The following is a 19541-nucleotide window of genomic DNA, read 5'->3' on the forward strand; positions in this document are numbered from 1 at the left end:
CCTAAAAAGAAAGAAGGAAAGAAAGAAAGAAAGAAAGAAAGAAAGAAAGAAAGAAAGAGGAAGACGGGTGTGTTGGTGCACACCTATGACTCCAGAACAGATGCCAGTGAGGTGTTTGTGGGGCAGATAAAAGGATTTCCCGAGATGCTACCAGCTAGGAGAAATGGTTACCCCAGCTTCAGTAAGATAGACCCTGTCCTAAAAAAAAAAAAAAAAAAAAAAAAAAAAAAAAGTCCCAGGGCAATAGCGATATCCACTCAGTGTCAGCCTCTGGTCTCTCCTCACAGAAATGTGGGCACACGGGACACAGACACACAGAGGAAATATAAAGGTGGTCAGATGGCTCCGCAGGTAAAATCAATCACCTGCTGCTCAGGCTGATGGCTTGGGTTTGATCCTGATGGAAGGGGAGAGCCCATTTCTGCAAGTTGTCCTTTCACTTTCTCTCCTGACCCATAGAAATACACAACAAATAAATACATTTAATCCTACGGCTGTTACTAAAGCATTGGAGCCACACCTTTTGTGGAAGATGGAAAAACATCCCCGGATTAAATCCTTCATCCATAGTGTGCTTCATCACACGTCTGGGTAAACCGCGTGAAAATGCACCACACCTACACCTCACGGATATTCATAAGAAAACATGTGCCCCAGGGCATGCCTGTGCTCCTGCTCAAAGGCCAAACTGGCTCTTTTCGCCCAGAGCAGGCTGGAGTTCTACGCCGCTGGCCTGGGAAGGACGCGCGCGCCCCCTAGCGACCCTTCTTGGTCACCGCATCACCCCGCCCTCCGTGAGCTCAGTTTAGCCCACACGCGCCTGCGCACTCGGGGGCTTTTTACGACGCCGTCAAGAAGTTCCGCTGAACCTACGGCAGCCCAGTTCCGGTTCAGACCTTTCACGGCCCAGGACTCTACTCCTGCACGCAAGGGGCTCGTCTTTTCTCTGTGCGTCTCGAGCAGCGTTCCCGGGTCAGTGTGTTTTGGGTTTTGGGGGTGTGTGATGCGAGTTTTGGGGTCCCGGCCCTTGAACAGCTCAGCCGAACAGCCTTGTAGCACGCTCTGCACGGTCTGCTCCCCAGCTGGGTGGCAGGATGGTCCGTCCTGATCTCCCAGGACCGGGTCCCTAGGATGTGCTTTGTAGGGGCGGGCCGTCGGCTCCGATCTATCCCCCAGAAATGACGAAGGTTTCACCTGGAGACGCGTTGGGGTCCAGCTCCTCGGGGGAGTCTCCATTCACTGCTGGGCCCCCCTGCTGAAGGCACGGGAGGCCCAGAGGCTCTCACCTCCTCCTCCAGGCTTTTTCACTAGTTTCCCCACCATCCGTTTGTGTGATGCGACCTCCCAATGGGAAATCTATAGTTAAGGGTCACCGTGGAGACACATAGACACCTTCGGCGCCCCCCCACCCCTTGGTTATGGGGTTGTGAATTTTCTACACACTCTCCTGGCTTGGCCTTGACTCACCCTCTTTCTGTCAGTCACTTGCTTTCCTGGAGTGGTTGAGCAGGAAGGTCTCCAGGGTAGTCTGGGCTGGAGCACACGCCAGCTAGGGAAAACATAATTGACCGTCCTCTGTCTCCTCACCGTTCCTCAACCGTCCGCTTTAAAGGCAGGGTGTATTAGAGCCTTTCTCGTTGTTGCTGTGGTCAGATCTCTGACAGAAGCGACTAAAAGAAGGACAGGTCTCTTTATGTGACCATCCACAAGACATGGCAGGGGCCTGGGGCCGCTGGTCGCCTTGCACCCACGGCAGAAAGCAGAGAGATGAGTGACGCGCTCAGGTGACTTCATCCTTTTTATTCGGCCCTAGGGGGCGGTGTCCACATTCAGTGTGGATCTTCCCTGAGTTAAACTTACCTGGAAATCCAGAGGTGTGTTTTCATGGTGATTCTAAATCTAGGAAGTGAAGGTGAACCATCATACAGGGTCTTACTGTGGCCTAGATAGCCCTGGAACTCACTTGGGCTGACTTCTTTCAGCCGTCATACTGCCTCAGCCCTGAGTGCTGGGGTTACAGGTGTGTGCCTCCACACCCAGTGTCATGTTATCTCTATGTCACCTTCAGTTTCAACCGTTCTCCTGCCGTGTGCTAACTTCTTGAAAGTTACGCTTTTATTCATTGCGTGTTTGTGTGTTTGTGAGCGTGCATGGGCGTAAGAGGTCAACTTTTGAGAGTGAGTTCTCACCCACTGTGTGAGTTCTGGGGGCCAAACCTGGGTTATCAGGTAGGTGTCTTTACTCCTGAGCCATCTTGCCAGTCCCGGTGATAGCTCTTTAGGAAAACTATCTGTTTGAAGTCTGTTTTATGTATATGGGTGTTCTATCTGCACACACACACACACACACACACACACACACACACACACACGCCTGGTGCCTTCAGCAGCACAAGAGCTCCTAGAACTAGTTACAGAAGGTCCACATGATTCATCATGTGGGTGCTGGAATTCAAATCCGGCCCTTCTACAAAGCAACAAATATTCTTAACTGTTGCTCCCCCCCCCCCTTTGAGACAAGGTCTCATATAGCCCAGGTTGGTCTCAGATTCCATTTGTAGGAGAGGATGACCTCTGACCCTGATCCTCCTGCCTCTGCCTCCACCTCCACCTCCTGAGTCCTGGGTTTGCAGAAGTGTGTCACTGTACCTGGCTTTATACAGTGCTGGGTATTGGGCCTAGAATTTCACGCATACTAGGTGAGCTCTGGACCAGCTGAGTGTGTCCCCAGCTGCAAGTGCTTGTCATGAATCAAAAACCTCTTGGGTCTCCAGCTTTCGGGTCTTTTCCTTTGCTCTCCGTTAATCCCCTTTAAAGATCTTTTTTAATTTTTAATTATGTATATGCGTGTGTGTCTTAGTGTGGGTTTGTGCATGTGAGTGTAGTGCCAGCAGAGGCCAGAGGCACTGATTCTCCCTGGAGCTAGGGTTACAGGTGGTTGTGAACCACCTGAAGTGGGCGCTGGGAACTGAACTCAAGTGCTTACCAGGGCATGCTCGAAAGTGCTGAGTCATCTCTGCATCTTCTCTGGTTCTCATCTGTCTTCTCTTCCCCACTGACTGGCAAGATTATAGAGCTCTCCTCTACTGTTTATACTTTGCTTGCTAAAGCTTATGGGGTGCAGTTTACCAGGAGTTTGAATGTCGGGTTTCCTTCTTATCTGTTTGGCACTGTAGTGCCCAACGCTGGTGCAGCTGGGTTGTGTGGGTATCCTAGAGCTTCTCCAGGTTCTCCCTCTGGTGCTTGGTGCCAGGCCTCATCCATCCATCACCCTGACTTTTGGTCTCCCTGCAGGGCGGCGGTATGGAAGCGCGTTTTACGCGCGGGAAATCTGCGCTGCTGGAGCGCGCACTGGTGCGGCCACGCACCGAGGTGAGCCTGAGCGCTTTTGCCCTTCTCTTCTCCGAGCTGGTGCAACACTGTCAGAGCCGCGTCTTCTCTGTGGCCGAGCTTCAGGCACGCCTGGCTGCCCTAGGCCGCCAGGTGGGCGCCCGAGTCCTGGATGCCCTGGTGGCCCGGGAAAAGGGTGCCCGGCGTGAGACCAAAGTGCTGGGTGCGCTGTTGTTCGTCAAGGGCGCAGTGTGGAAGGCACTCTTCGGCAAAGAGGCAGACAAGCTGGAGCAGGCCAATGACGACGCCCGCACTTTCTACATCATTGAAAGGGAGCCGCTCATTAACACCTACATCTCGGTGCCGAAGGAGAACAGCACACTCAACTGTGCCAGCTTCACGGCGGGCATCGTGGAGGCTGTGCTCACTCACAGTGGCTTCCCTGCCAAGGTTACAGCGCACTGGCACAAGGGGACCACACTCATGATCAAGTTCGAAGAGGCCGTTATCGCCCGAGATCGGGCCCTGGAGGGACGCTGACCCCACAGGAGATAAAGGATGAGCAGATCCCGATCCTAAGCTTGTGTTGTGTCTTGTGTAGGGGCGCCAGATCTGCCCACACCCTGATCCGGGCCTTGAGTCCCAGGCTGAGGGAGTCCGGAGGCAAGTGTGTTAGGCATAGGTGGAGAATGAAGAAGTTGACAGTGGACTGACCTAGCTTCTGACTTTAAGATGAGGTTGGAGGGTTGGGTGTACTGGGGAGATGGGGCACCTATGGAATTATCTTTGGGGCCTGTAGGCTGGAGAGATGGGGGCAGGGATATGAGGTTAAGAGGGACCAGGGCCTGGCAAACTGCCAGTGCTATCACCCAGTTGGTCGAGCGTCTTGGGTTTGATTCCTTATGCCACATAAACTGGGCATAGTGGTGCAGATTGTCTCATCCCAGCACTAGGAAGGTAGAGGGAGAAGGATCAGAAGTTCAAGACCATCCTCCGCTACTTAGCAAGTTTGAGACCAGCTTTGGTAACACAGGACTCTTTCTTAAACACGGTTCAGGCAGGGGGACTTTCCCCTTGAAACTCACTTTTCCTTAATCTACATTTGCTCTTAAGAAAGAAGTAGATGATAAAGGAGAGAGCATGGCCGTATGACTAAAATATGTATGGGGAGTGCCTGTTCTCCCTTTAGACCTTTGCTCCCAAGGTGGCCTGTGGCCTGTCAGCATCAGCACCAGTATCAGCATTAGTATTACTGTCAGCATCAACACCAGTACCAATAGCGTCAGTATCTTTGTCCCACATGCAGAATCACTGGTCCATCCCAGACTTACTGGACCCAAATTTGTGTTCTAGCCCCATTGCCAGAGGTATCCCTGGGTCGCTTCTTTTGAGAAGCAGTGCTTCAGAGCATCAGAGTCATTTAGAGGAGTTTCTAAAACTCGGTGGTCGGACCCTGCCCTTTCAGTCAGATTCTGCAGTTTCGGGGTGTGCCTAAGAATTTTTTCAGGTACATTCTGGTACATTCTGGCGAGCTTCTGGGTGCCCCAGGGATCCCACTGAGAACAATGGCACACTAGCCTCTTGAAAGGGGAAGAGCCCAAAATCATCTGAGAATTTAAAGGCTTTAAAGGTAATATATATATAATTGGGTTTTTCGAGATAGGGTTTCTGTGTGTAATAGTCCTGACTGTCTTGGAACTCTCTGTAGCCCAGGCTGGCCTTGAACTCAGAGATCCACCTTCCTCTGCCTCCCAAGTACTGGGATTAAAGGCGTGCACTACCACCACCTGGTTTAAGGTTAAATATTTTAAAATTTTTTCCGAGACAGGTTGCTGTCAGCCTAAGCTGGCTTTGGGCTTGCTATGTGTTCCAGGATGACCATGAATTCACCCTTTTGACTCTCTGAGGTTGGGTGTTTATCGTAGTGCCTCATTACATTATTTCTATTTTAGGAAGTCTCAACTCTATTGTCCTGGCCCGCCTGGAACTCACTATGTAGACCAGGCTGGCCTCAAAGTCTGCCTACCTCCCTAGTGCTGAGATTAAAAGTTGTGCACCACCACCCCCGCCTATTTTTTTAAAAGACTTTTTATTTGTGTGTGTTTGTATGTAGGTTTGTGAGCATGAATGCAGGTGACTGGAGGCCAGAAGGGGGCGTTGGGTCCTCTAGAGCTGCTGCAGGTGGTTGTGAGTCACCTGACATGAGTGTCGCAGTCTGGACTCCTATACTTAGGAAGAACAGTGTGTCCGGAACTGCTGAGGCATGTCTCTAGCCCTCCACCTTGTTTTTAAAATTATATTTATTTTGTGTGTGTCTGTAGAGTCAGAGATGTGAGATGCCTTCTTCTGTTTCACTCCACCTTAAACATCTTAAAATATGTGTTTATGTATGTGTGTGGGGCTGCACATGCCACGGGGTACTGTGGAGGATGGCTTTCAGGACTTGTTTCTTTCCTTTCACTACACAAGACCCAGGAGACTCAGGAATTGAACTCAGGTTATTTCTGGCCCTCCTCTCAGCTTTATTTGGGTCTCACTGATTCGGCCAGGCTGTCCCAAAGCCACAGTTCGAAGCTTACTTGGATTATAAGCAAGTAACCAGCGTACCTGGCTAAGGATGGTGTGCTTCTGAACCATGCTCCCGCCCATCCCTAGCCTGTCACTTTAGTAATGTAAGAAAAGAAATAACCAAGATCCACAAGGCGTAAATTCCATGTCCATTTCACTGCGTTCTCAAAGAGGCTTGTGGGCACCAAGTCTCTGAAACTGCCAGCTTCTACCTGCCACACCTGGACACACCGGACACAGCCTCCAGGGTGGGGAGCAATGCTGGGGACCAGCCATGATCTTTTTCACTGATGATTCAAGCTTGGTGGGAGCGTTCACTCCCAGACCCTGGGGAGAGGGACCTCCGTTCTGTGTTGCAGAGAGTGGGAAGAAGGGGAAAACTTGATAGGAGGAGTAGGAAGCCTGAGAAATCTGTTCTCAGCTCCCTGGATGGTTCAGCCGCCCGCATACATGCTGCATGGCTGGGGCTCTGATTGAGGAAGGCAGAGGGAGTGGGTTGGTCAGCTTAGGTCAGCAGTAGAAGCTTTTTGGGGAGCTGGCATCTACCAGCTGCTTCAGTATGGATGGGGGCATAATCATGGAGGCCTTCAGTCACATAGAGGGGTCCAGGCCTTGATAGGGGGTCCTCAGGGCCTGGCGCTTTTCATGATGGGAGAGAAATCTGGAAGAGTAGGCAGAGGTTTGTCAGGGTTCTGTTCTTGGAGTAGTGGGCCCTGTTGGACTCTCAGAGGCCAAAGGTGCAGAATCCTCGCATGTGGCCAACCGCTCACACACCCAGACTTCCAGGAAGCTGTGACAGAAGGCGTCGTTCCACTGGCCGGATCCCCGCATCATTACGCAGTCCTCGCCCTGCCCTGCGTTGTTGGGCTCCCCGGGACCCCAGTTGCTGGAACAAGAGACACCTCCAGTCACAGGATGTGATGAGGGAGGCATCCCTTCTCTGTAGGCCCTCTGAGGTTGAGTCCTCTCCCATTACACTCCCTTCATAGGAAAGGTTCCCCCGTTTGGGGCACCTGTACCTGGGCCTCCCCCATTTCTGTATTCCCTCTTTGCATGCAGCCCAAGGCCCACCTTTCCAATTTGTGCCTGCTCCTCACTTCCTCGGGCCCTTCATCCTTTCCCTATGGCTAAGAAAGCTAAGAAGTCCAGACCCCAGGGCTCTCTCTCCTTCACCTGTAGCCTGTGGGGCCCTGAGCCCTGAACTCCTGCGTGAGGTTCCCATCCCACTTACTTCCCACAGGCCCCCTTACCTGTAACCTACAGGGCTTCCATCCATCCATATGAACTCTCCCTCCACATTGAGATCCCGGAGGCCAATCCAGGAATCCTTCTTGTTGGTGTGTTTCATCAGGAAGTCCTAGGGGGAGATGTATATGGTCCTTCTCATCTGTTCCAGAGGGCCATGGTAGGATCCTACCCCGACCCCTGCTGCTATCCAGCTGCCCATAGTCTCCAAGCCACCTGCTCCTCTTGGCTGTGAATGCTGACTAGCCGTCCTTCGAGGTCACTGCAGGTGAATCGGGCCTGGATCCATCGCTTGGAGTCATTGCCAAAATAGTAGCACTTCTGTTGGAAATGGAGCCAGTTTTTGGGACACGTGCTGCATGCAGCTCCTGGGGTCACACAGAAGAGAAGAGGCTCAGGAGCATTGTGGTGGGCTGCCCCACCCCCATGGGCAGAGTGTGCATGTGCATGGTAGTTTCTCTTCTGCAGTCACCCAGGGGTCTTGACTGGAAGAACTGTCCTGTCCCTCCAAGCTTAGGGCCTAACAGCCTGTCTACAGATAGCTTTCTTCATGGGATCTCTGAAACTGGTTAGTTCTTTGATGAGGCAATCTCAGCCACCAACACTACTACTAAAGACACCTCAGTGGTTAGCAGAACGGCAATTGTCACTAACCTCATAAATACCTCAACCGTTGGGACCAGCAACAACCAGCCAAAGCTAACCACAACTCAGCTACCAGCATTATGAAATGTTTCCAATTCCAAAGTTATTAATGCCTCTGTGGTTAGTAATACTTTAATTATCAGAACCATAACCACAGACACCTCAGTCACCCACACGTCAGCCACAGCATCACTCCTGTAGACACCTCAGTCAAAGCAAAGACGGCTGAGAGATTAAGAACGTGTATAGCTCTTGTAGAGGACCTAAGTTCTGTTCCTAGCACCCATGTTAGATAACTCACAACTGCCTGTAACTCCAGCTCTCTGGGTCTGGCCTCTGCGGGCACCTTAAACTTATGTGCATGTTACCTCTCCTGTAACTAAGAATAAAATATTAAAAGACTATTTCTTTAAAAGGAAATAAAAAGTAAGGGAAGTAGAGATTGAGAGAGAGATTGAAACTGGAAAAAGTTTCGTGACTGTCACACCTAGGGACAGACGGTACCAGAGCTGAGCTCAGGCCCCAGGAAGTAGAACCATTTGCACGTGGGAGATCTCAGTGGGCAAAGCACTGAACAGATTTGAGGTCTGAGTGTGGGGCTTATGGATGAGTGCACCTGTAATTCTAGTGTTCCTGTGGTGAGGTGGGAAGCAGTGTGTGTGTGTGTGTGTGTGTGAGAGAGAGAGAGAGAGAGAGAGAGAGAGAGAGAGAGAGAGAGATTTGTGTATGTGGTTTGTGGTGGAATGTGTGTATGAGACCTATGTATGTTGTCAGTATTTGTGTGTGTGTGTGTATGGTTTGTGTGTGGTGTGTATAGGTGGTCTATGTGTACATAGTGTGTATGTGACCTGTGTATGTGATATGTATATGTGGTGTGTGTCTTTATAGGTGTGTGCATGTGGTGAGTATATATGGTATGTGTGTATGTGAGGTATGTGTGTATAGGTGAAGTGTGTGTTTTGTGTGTTGTGTGTATGTTTATGTGTGGTGTGCATGTGGTATATATGTGTGAAATGTGTGTGTGTATGTGTATGACTTGTGTACTAAGAGAAAGGGTAAGAGGTGAAAAATCTGTGAACAGTGAACATAACTTAGAGTCTCTTCATCTTCTGCCAGAGAAAACCACAGGGGTTTTCTGCCGGGATCCCCAGAGTCACATGTCCCAAGGGATGGGAACTCCTTCCAATCAAGCAAAGTTCCTTCCTCTTGTCTTGTTCTCTGGGGCACTTGGGACTTTCCAGAAGTGAAAGGGAAAAAGTCAAGGGCAGTGAAGTGATAGGGGCAGGAGTGCAGCACCGCGACCTCATTCTTAGCCCATGTTACAGGCTCTACAGTGGCTCTTGGGCTAGCTTGGTGTTCTCCTGGGACCAGTGTTTCCCCGATCTGAGGTATCCCTGGTGAGATGTCAAGTCCCTTAGCACTGAGTGGGTCACTTTATTGCGGCTGCTATGGTGAGGGTGAAGTGAGACAGGAGAGGGAACATTATAGGGACATGAAAAAGGAAAGGAGCCTCTGAACAGCGCAGAGGCAAGAATTTTAGCACAGTTAACATTTGCTTTGAAGGCTGACTGAGTAGCAACAAGGACTTGGATATCTCTTTATGCTTTCCATATAGGGATATTTTATTTTAAAAAGGTGGACCAAACTGAAGGTCTGATCTCTGCCAGCTAAATTCTAGGACTCTCAAACAAGACTATTGGTTCTGTTTACAATAAGAATGTCCTGTCTTCCTGCACCCCTGTGGCCTTTCACCTCATCCATTGTAGCCATCTTGGGAACTGCCCGGAATTTCATTTGAATTCTCTGGACTGAGCAAGCATGAGGACTGCAGTTTCGATCCCCAGAACTGATTAAAGCTGGACCTATTTAGAGCTGGGGGTGGGCAGAGACAAGAGAACCCCTGGATGCCTCTGAGCCTGCTAGCCTGGCTAATGCAGCGGCTAACAAGAGATCCTGTCTCAAATGAGATGGAAGGTGAGGATTGACACCTGAGGTTGTCCTCTGACTCCCACAGTACACCATGGCACATGTGCACACCCCCCGTGCCTTACACACACATACACCATGGCACATGTGCACACCCCCCGTGCTTTACACACACATACACCACGGCACATGTGCACACCCCCCGTGCCTTACACACACATACACCATGGCACATGTGCACACCCCCCGTGCCTTACACACACATACACCATGGCACATGTGCACACCCCCCGTGCCTTACACACACATACACATACACCATGGCACATGTGCACACCCCCCGTGCCTCTCACACACACACATACACCACGGCACATGTGCACACCCCCCGTGCCTCTCTCATACACACATACACCACGGCACATGTGCACACCCCCCGTGCCTCACACACACACACATACACCATGGCACATGTGCACACCCCCTGTGCCTCACACACACACACACATACACCATGGCACATGTGCACACTCCCCGTGCCTCACACACACACACATACACCACGGCACATGTGCACACCCCCCGTGCCTCACACACACACATACACACCTATATTCCCAGCTCACAGACACACAGTCTTCAGCAGGCCTTTGAAGATAACCTCAAAACCTACTCCCATCTGAGATTATTGGAGAGAGCAAGATGCAGATGCCTGAGAAGCCCACACCCAGCTCCGGTTTTTCTTCCCAAGGACGCATCCTTTCTCGTTCGAGCTTAAATCTGTATTAGGGCGAATGAGATGGCTCTGTGGGCAAAGAAGCTTGCTGCCAGGTCTGAAGACCTCAGTCAATTCTCAGAACCCATGTGGTAGAGGGAGGGAGTCATCTCCTGAAAGTTGTCCCCTGACCTCCAAATGGGTGCCCTGACATGCATTTCCTCCACCTTTATGTACACACATAAAATGTAAAAATAATTTTAAAAAATTCATGTTGAAATCTCTCTGGATAAACTCCTGTCCTACTTCACACTGGCTTGTCCTGCATTCTCTGATTCAAAGACAAAGAAAGAGCCCTGTTTTCTCTGAGTTGAGGCCCGTAGAGGGTTAAGGAAACTCCTCAGGCTATAGACCTGTCTTTTCCTTCCTGCCACCTGGATAGGGCTGCTGCTGATCACATCCCCCTCTAAGCCTGGCTGGGCAGACTCCAGGAATGGAAGAAAGCTAGTGGTGGTTAGCCTTACCCAGGAGGAAAATAGAGTGGACTCCGCCCCCAGCAGCAGAGGGTGTTCTTCTACGTCCCCATCTGTCCTAGTCCGTGCACATACCACAGACTCCTCAGTCACATCATGCCACACAATCGCATCAGCACAGCCTCCTTGTATCACACCCACACACCCACACACACCCACACGCACGCATGCACGCACCCACACAGGATTTCACAGTATGTGGTTACAGGCCACCACTGTTCTGGTAAGTCAGACTCACCCTTTGATAGTAGCATCTCTATCCTCAGCTTTGCCACCTCTTCCTGGAGTTTCTCCAGAGAATCTGAGGCTGAGCGCTTCTCATTCAAGCCTTGGGGGACCAGGGATGAGGGCAGCATTCAGAGACTGACTGGCAGCTCCCCGCACCACCCCCTTCCCACTCAGTTTGCCCCTTTCCCCTGGCCGTTCCAAGACTCACTCTGGGATTTGATGTTGATTAGATCCTCTAGGAGTCTGTTCAGGTTCTGGGAGAGCTCAGAGTCTGAAAGGCATAGGGATGGGTGCAGGTTTCAGAGATTGACTGGCAGCTTCCAGCACCACCTGCTTCCCACTCAGTTTGCCCCTTTCCCCTGGCTGTTCCAAGTCTTACTCTGGGATTCGACATTGGTTAGACCCTCCTGGAGTCTGTTCAGGTTCTGGGAGAGTTCAGAATCTGAAAGGAATAATGCTGGCCTCAGAGATGCTGCGTAGGGATCATCCGCCCCTTCCTCCACCCTCTTTTCCTTCCTTTCGTCCCCCATTTCCCATCCTGAGCCCGGCCTCCAGCCTCCTGTGCCCCTGTGGTTCTCAGGGTGGTGGTGGTGGGGCTTCCTCTCATCCTGTCTTACCCTGAGTTTTCATTTGCTTCTGTTCTGTTTGGAGCTCCTGCATGCTTTGTGACATCCGAGCAGCTGCCCACAGAGAAGAAGAACTCAGTGATGAGAAGGTTCCTGAAGACTCCTCACCCCTACCCCAACCCTGCCTTTTCCTTCATGGGCCTTAGGGCTGCCTGTTCCCTGTGTGGTTTGGAGCAGCGCAAGGCTGGCCACACTGACTTCAAAACCATCCCAGCCCCCCCCCTCCTCCTCCATCTCAGTCTGACAGGAGGTGTCTGGCTCACCCTGGGATTTCTGGGCCAACTGATTACTCTGGTATCTTTGTAAATCCTTGGAAACATGAGAGACTGGGACAAAGGGAGAAAGAAGAGAGGTGATTTTTAAGAACCACAAAGATCCACCGTCCATCCATCCATCCCTTCCCCTCCCTCTTTTCTTCCCTCCCTCCCTCCCTTTCTCCCTTCTCCCTGTGCAGCTCATATTGCTCTCTCACTTGCGGTCCTCCTGCCTCAACCTTCTGAGCTCACAGACAAACATGCATCCACACCCAGTTAAGGCGGATCACTGCACTTCAGCCCAGATCTCCGTGCAGGGTCCTCTTTCACATCCTCACAATGACCGCAGCGTTTCTCGTAGTTTAGATGGAGCAAGTAGAACATAGGAGGGACAGGCTAGAACTAAACACAGCTAGTAGTCAGCCGTGTCCTCCTTTCGCTCTTGTTCTAAATACGATGGCAGTAGCCATATTTTCTGAGGGCTTTTCTTCCCCCTCCCTTTCTCTTTATTTATTTTTATTTATCTATGTATTTATTTATTTTGAGACAGGGTCTCATCGCTCAGGATGCTCTGGAACTCAGTATGTAGCCAAGGATGAGCTTGAACTTCTGATTCTCCTGCCTCCGTTTGTCAAGTGCTGGGGTAGCAGGCAGCCCCGTGGTGCCCAGTTAATGCAGCAGGGCAAACACTCCAGCAGCTGAACTACATCCGCAGCCCTGGAGGCCTTGATCTTTCCGCACTTGTTCTTTCGCTATTTCACACCTGTGTTACAGAAGGGCCCTGGGAGGCACAAGTGGTTTTGTGGATATCAGGTAACAAGACAACCAGGCTTCTCCAGAGACTGAAGAAGTTTCCTCCTGGGGTAGAAAAGGTATTCTAGACTGTCTATTCATTTCCTAGGGAGAAGGTGACGTAGATGCAGCCCCCACAGTGGTCAGTGGCAGGGAAATGGCAATACCTGGTTATCCCAACCGTCACTTCTGCTAGCCCACCTTGACCCCTTCATACCATTCTGTATGGCGGCAGCTCCCAGCTGTTTCAGATTCTTCTCCGTTTCCCAGTCTAAGGTCAGTGGAAAGAGGAGCAAGTAAGGATGGTTGTCTCCTCACACCTGGCAGCTGGGGTTGGGACACAAGCAGAACCAGGGATGCTGGGCAGCGGGGAGGGGGACATTGAGATGGAACAGAAGTTGGGGAGATCAGGTTCCAAAGAGGGTGTTGGGCTCCCCAGGCATTGGGATGGGAGTAGGATGTCTCAGTGATTGGGGAGTTTTGGGAACTGGGGATGTCCTTACGCCACAGAAGAAGCAGGGTCAGCACGGCAGCCCACATTGCTGTACTCAGCAACCCCACCAGCACGAACTGTGTCCCCCGTCTTGCACAGCAGGGACGCTTGTGAGAAGGCTCCCAGTATTCTGTTGGTTCTGCAGAGAGTGTTGAAGTGGTGCAGGGGAGTGTGGCTCCACCTCTGTCTCCCAGAGTCTCAATAGCCAAAGTTTTTATCTAAAGCCTCACCTGAAGCAAAGGGTCCCAGTGAACCCTAGGCGCCTTCTTTCTCAATTTTCTCCATGTGCAAACTGCCCACCACTGTGTCTACCCATGTCCATCAGTCCTGAACTTGGTCTATCTATCCTCTGTGTGTCTCTGAGTCTGCCTGTCTGGGTTTTGGCTTGTCTAGTCAGAGACTGTCCACACTCCAGCAGGCAACAAGTCTGACTTTAGTCCAGGTCATTTCCAGGGAGACAGAAAGACCCAGGAGCTTCTAAGCCTCCCCACTTGCAATGCTGGGTCCCCTAGTGTCACTTCTAAAGGAGGGGCCTTCTTTTCGTAATCTGTTCTGACTCCCGACTCCCCATGCTTATACCTTGATCCTCAAGTCCTAAATACTCTAGTGTTTGTCCCAAATCCTGAGCCCCTTGCCCAGTCACAAGACAAACATCCCAATTCTTGCCCCATATGGAAGCCCAGTCCCCAGACAGCACACCCTGCAGGTTTCACCCCGATGCTCGAGTTCCCCCTACTTTGTCTTGATGTCCCCCATGCAGCCCTCCCCCCGGCTCTTCCTTACCCTGGCTTTGAGAACTCATTCTGAATTCCAAGTTCCTGTTCAAATTGGCCTTCAACTCTAGAGATGCGACCCTGAGCTGCCCAGCTGGGACTGAGTTTTGTTGGGAAGGTGTTGAGTCACAGGAGGAGGGGCCCCGAGTTTCCCTGTCCCACCTGGCTGTGTGCCACTGGCATGAGTCAGGACTCATCTCCCCACTTTACCCTGCCTCCTGGCCTTTCTTGGAAACGCACCCTCTTGGGTGAAGAGGGACTGAAGAGGCCCTCACCTCTCCCGGGCAGGATGAGTGCCAGCTTTGGCCCCTGGGAACTGTCTTACCTGAATATTCGTTGGCCTCCATGGCGGTCCTGCTGAGATCCTTTCAGCGATGGTGGGGGCACTGCCTGCTAAGGTGGCCTCACTGCGCAGTTCGTCACAGCTCTGGAAGCAACTTGGTTTCAGTGCACATTAGGATAAGTGTCATATTCTCTCTATGAGTATAGGACAGCATCTGGGTCTTGGAGATCTCAGGGGAGTTGGCTGACTTTGTTTAGTACAGAACTTAAAAAGGAATGTCGTGGTGAGCTTGGGAGATACGGCTAATGTAGTCTCAGAAGTCTCACGAGTTGAGCATCCAGAACGTATCACACAGGAGGCACACACACACACACACACACACACACACACACACACGCACACAGCAGGTGCTCGAGACGTGTGAAATGTCTTTTTTATCTGTAAAAAAGGGATGTTTAGCATCTGTGTATATGTCTGTATGCTTTCAGGTATGTGTGTGTGCAGATGTGCTTGCCTGCGTGGATATATGGCTCATGTATGTGCTGTAAGCTTGTACATGTGTGTTAGTGTACACACCTGTGCACACGTGTGCAGAGGCCAGAGGAAGACATCATGGACCAGCTCTATCACGTTCTACTTTATTCCCTTGTGACAGGTTGTCTTACCGAGCCTGGAGCAGCCAGTAAGCTCCATTGATCCATTCCCTGACTCCAGTGCTGAAATTACAGGCGTGCTTTCATGCTTGTATATAACCATGCCTGGGTTGGTCTGTCTGTCTGTCTGTCTGTCTGTCCGTCTGTCCTCCCTCCCTTTCTTTTTCTTATCTTTTCTTTCTTTCTGGATGCTGCTTGTCCGGCAAGAGTGCTTATGTGCTGAACCTTGTTTCCAGAGTTTTTTTGAGACAGGATCTCTCTGTGGCTTGGAGTTTGTGGATTGGGTGAGGCGGGAAGGCCAATAAGTCCCAGGGTCCCTTTCGTGTTCATCTTCCTGGCCCTGGGAGTCCAGGCATGCACCACTAGGTGCAATCCAGATTGGTGTAGGGGTCGGGGGTCTGAACTCGGGTTCTCATGCTTGCGAGGCAAGCTCTTTACCCACGGAGCCATCCTCCTGGCCCTGCCTCGCACCACTTAGCAATGCTGTGGGGTTGCAGCAGGCCTGTTTGAATGTGTACAACTTTCATCGTGATCACTCTAAATGCTGCTGGATCTGATTATAGTCTTGGTTAAGGGCTCCATTTGTGTCAGGCTCAGAGATAGCATTTTCAGCTCTTCTTGTTTTTTTTTTTTCTCTTACATTTAAAATGTACTTCTATGCAAACCTGCCTGTCAACAACTGTTCTCTCTTTGCCATGTGATTATGGGCAGATTGCATGCCCTCTTTGAGCCTTAGGAGCATGATGGTGTGGGGCAGTTATCCTCTGCCTAACAGCACTGTAAACTGATTCTGCCATTAAGAGAAGAGGCCAGAGGTATCCCTACTCCCGGCAGCTGGATCAGGGGCGGGACCTGGGCCTGAACCAGGCTTCTCCCCGGGAGAGTGTCTTGGTTTATTCATTTACCAAAAAAGTGAGCAACAATTTGACTCTGTTTGTATGCAAAACACAGATGAGGTGTTTAGTACCCCACTGATTGATACTTGGGGAGTTTAGCCTCATGCACAGAATGAAGTACCAGACGGGGAGTCATCTGTCCACTCCACACAGTGATGAGACAGGAACATTGTAGCCCAGCTGCTCCACTCGCTGACAGCTTGGCCTTATTAGGGAGTTGGCTTCTAGCAGAGTTACAGACTCTCACTTTCTAATCTGAGAACTCTTGCCCCCTCCAATACCACTTTCTCTGCCTTCCAATAGCTTTTCCTGATCAGCCTCTAGTTGAGCCACCAACCAGTATTCTCAACCCAACTGTGTTAGATTTCAGTATCTAAACTTCCCTGTATCAATCAGTGGTGTGCTGAACACCTGATTCGTTTCTTCCCCCTCATACGAATAGAGTCAAATTGCTGCTCACTCCTTTTGTAAATGAATAAACCCAGTTTCCCAGGGAGAAACCAGCATCTCCTAAACTGAGGCCTCTTCATTCTGTCTACGGTGTTGCCCCTGATTGCCAACTGGGTCTCTTGTGGTTTACTCTTGACTTAGTTCAAGGTAGTCTCTTTCAAGGAGCCTTTGCTGTCCAGTACCCATAGCTAGTTCCTGATACAAAGAGACAGACCCCCGCCCACCACAGACACACACACACACACACACACACACACACACACACACACACACACGTAACCCACACTTAGACACAAACTCACTTGAACTTGGAGTCTGTCCTCGTCCTCTTGGTGTGTGGGGGCCACTTGGAGAAGTCTGCAGATCCAATGTGGCGGGGACACTTCTCTTTTGTGAGCAGCTCATTAATGGCTTCTATTTTCACAGACTTAATTATGGGCTTGCCACTTGGGTAACCACAGCACACACAATGCCTTTTTTGGTACTCCGCAGAACCTGGGGAAGTCCGGGCTATTATTACCTTTATTTCTCAGGTAAATGAACTGTAGGAGACTCAGTGATGCCAACCAGCACTCTTGAAATTCAGAAGAAGGAAGTGGCATAGCCTAGATCTGAACCAAAGCTATGGTGGACTGAGTCACTATGTGAGGAAGAGAGGAGAGAGACAGAGAGAGGGGGAAGAGGGAGAGAGAGGGAGAGGGATAAGCGAGGGAGAGGGAGAGGAGTAGGTGAGAGAGAGAAAGGGAGGAGAGAGAGAGAGAGAGACAGAGAGAGAGAGAGAGAGAAAGGAGTGTGTGTGAGATACAGCAGTGACAGAACAAGAAAGAGGAGAAAGACAGAGGAGGAAAGAGAAAGAGAGGAGCACGAGAGACAGAAAACTATGAAGGGGACATAAGAAAGAGAAAACAGACAGGGAGGAGAGGGAGAGGACACAGGTGAGAAATATACAGGACAGAGAGAGGGGTGAGACAGAAGAAAGGGAAAAGAGAAGGAACAAGGATAGAGCAGGGACATGTGATAGAAATAGAGGCGAGAGAAAGGATTCGGGTGCATGGGGCGGGATGGGGTGGGGTGGACGATGAGGACACTGAGATAGGAGGAGATGTGACTCTCTCTCTCTCTCTCTCTCTCTCTCTCTCTCTCTCTCTCACACACACACACACACACACACAACTCACACACACAAAGGTGTGTTTATGCAGGTCTGTAATCCAAGCACTTGGAGGTTGAGGCAGAAGGACTGAGTTCAAGGCTAGCCTGGGCTACACAGTGAATATGAGGCCAATTCTGAGCTACCTAGAAAGAAGTTATCATAGAGCAAATGAAAACTCCAAGTTAAAACAATAAAACACTCAAATATTGACAACTATGTGACACCTCTTAATTTAGAAGCAACACAAAAATTCTTAGTGTCATATATGTATATATGTATACACATATACATACGTACACACACACACACACACACACACACACACACACACACACACACACACATATGTCATAATTTTCACGACTACCCCAGAAGCTCAATGCTTTGGAAATCAGTGCTGTCTTATGGAAGTCCAGAGATAAGTAACTTGCCTGAGATTCACAGCTCCTAGATGGTAGTGCTGGCACTTAAATTTAGGCAATGTGGGTGGAATACCTATATCCTTAACCTTGGCACTTTCTACCCAGCCTCCCACTAACATACACTTCTCATACTCCATCCAGTCTGTTGTTCTTGCTGTGATTGTTAGTTAGTTCTTTTTTACCCCACAATCTAGAATCAGTTGGGAAGAGAATCTTAATGAGGAATTATTTAGGTCAGATTGGCCTGTGGGAATTTCTATGGAGGACTGTCTTGATTATTACTTGATGTGGGAAGAATCAGCTCTAGGTAGAGAGTCTTGATCAGTGGGGCTGTGGAGAGAGGTAGCTGACAGTGAGCAAACAGACCCGAGCACATTTATTTCTCTCTGCTCTTGGCTGTGGGTGACCAGGAAGCTCCTGCCTTGATAGACTTTTCCTGCAGTGATGAATTTATGATTCCTTTAATTCCTAATTTGATCTCTTTCTTTTCTTTTTGAGACAGGGTCTTTCTTTGTAGCCCTGGCTGTCCTGGAACTTGCTACATAGACCAGCACGACTTCAAACTCACAGAGATCTGCCTGCCGTTGCCTGAGTGCTGGGATTGAAGGTGTTTGTCACAATGCTCAGCCCTATTTTATTTTTGTCAACATACATTTTCAATTGAAAATATTGCACTCATGGTTTTCACATCCTCTAGCTTTTCCCAGATCCTCCCCACCCACCTAACCCCACGCCTGTTCTTTCTTTCTCCCGAAACACACCACCCCTACACACTTGCAAGCCATATCCCACAAAACCACAAAAATGGGAAACAGGCAAGCAAAACCTAATAAGACAAAAAGTGTCCCACCAAGGCAATATGAGATGAAAGTTTACAGAAATACCATTGGATTTGTTGTGTGTTGGTCAGCTGGGTATGAGGCCTGCCCTGAAGTGCGGGTTCTATACTCATTGAGACTCCATTGGAGAAAACAAATTTTTCTTTGCCAGTAAGTATCAAAGTAGCTTCTCTGTTAGGGGTGGGCACCCATGTAGACTTCCCACTCTCAGTACTGAGACCCCCATCTGCTTGAACCTGCACGGCCCTGTGTGTGCTGCCACAGTCTCCGTGAATTCTTATGTGCATCTGTCCTGTTGTGTCCTGCTCTCTTGCAATCTTAGGTTGTTTGGGGGGTTTCCATGGGGCCCCTTTGGTCAATAACTCAACTGAATGTAACCTCTTCCCAATCCGGGAAGCTTCATTTGTTGATGAGAGATGTTCAGTTGGGACTCTGTCTGCCCCATTACCTGGTGTCTCCGTTTAGATCTCTTTGATGTACACAATCTTCTGTTGTAGGTTTTGAAATGACCTTACTGTTAGTCATCTCCGTAATCCCTCTCTCACTTCCCTTCCCATCCTCCTCACCACCGAGGTCTCCCCTGCTGTCTCTCCATAACAATATATTCCATTTTCCTTTCCTTGGGAGACCCTCCCTGCCTTTCTATTCCCTTTCTCTATATCTAACTTCTGTGGCTACCCAAAGTGTGACCTGCTTATTCAAGACTTAGCAGTTAGCA

At 50.1% G+C, this 19541-nt stretch overlaps 2 protein-coding genes across 4 annotated transcripts; one reads left to right on the forward strand and one right to left on the reverse strand.

Annotated features, from left to right (window-relative positions):
- Window positions 1–837: 837 nt before the first annotated feature.
- On the forward strand, window positions 838–3902 carry Trappc5 (trafficking protein particle complex subunit 5). Its single transcript, XM_087902969.1, has 2 exons — window positions 838–972; window positions 3294–3902. The coding sequence occupies exon 2, from the start codon at window positions 3303–3305 to the stop codon at window positions 3867–3869; it is 567 nt and encodes a 188-aa protein (XP_087759095.1). The 5' UTR covers window positions 838–972; window positions 3294–3302; the 3' UTR covers window positions 3870–3902.
- A 2132-nt stretch (window positions 3903–6034) lies between these two features.
- On the reverse strand, window positions 6035–16865 carry Fcer2 (Fc epsilon receptor II). 3 transcript variants are annotated; one of them, XM_087902966.1, is made up of 13 exons: window positions 16712–16865; window positions 14453–14554; window positions 13365–13493; window positions 13079–13132; window positions 12079–12141; window positions 11807–11869; window positions 11569–11631; window positions 11398–11460; window positions 11200–11289; window positions 7359–7510; window positions 7148–7254; window positions 6672–6783; window positions 6035–6558 (listed from the first exon to the last, which is right to left on the reverse strand). In XM_087902966.1, the coding sequence occupies exons 2-13, from the start codon at window positions 14472–14474 to the stop codon at window positions 6541–6543; spliced, it is 936 nt and encodes a 311-aa protein (XP_087759092.1). In that variant the 5' UTR covers window positions 14475–14554; window positions 16712–16865; the 3' UTR covers window positions 6035–6540. The 3 variants fall into 3 exon arrangements, with proteins under 3 accessions (XP_087759092.1, XP_048284969.3, XP_048284967.3); XM_048429012.3 differs by having other exon boundaries at window positions 6035–6783; XM_048429010.3 differs by lacking the exons at window positions 14453–14554; window positions 16712–16865 and adding an exon at window positions 14138–14253 and having other exon boundaries at window positions 6035–6783.
- Between the last annotated feature and the right edge of the window lie 2676 nt (window positions 16866–19541).

The sequence above is a fragment of the Myodes glareolus genome, chromosome 2 (genome assembly GCF_982192425.1).
Source record: "Myodes glareolus chromosome 2, mMyoGla1.1, whole genome shotgun sequence".
Classification (NCBI taxonomy): domain Eukaryota; kingdom Metazoa; phylum Chordata; class Mammalia; order Rodentia; family Cricetidae; genus Myodes; species Myodes glareolus.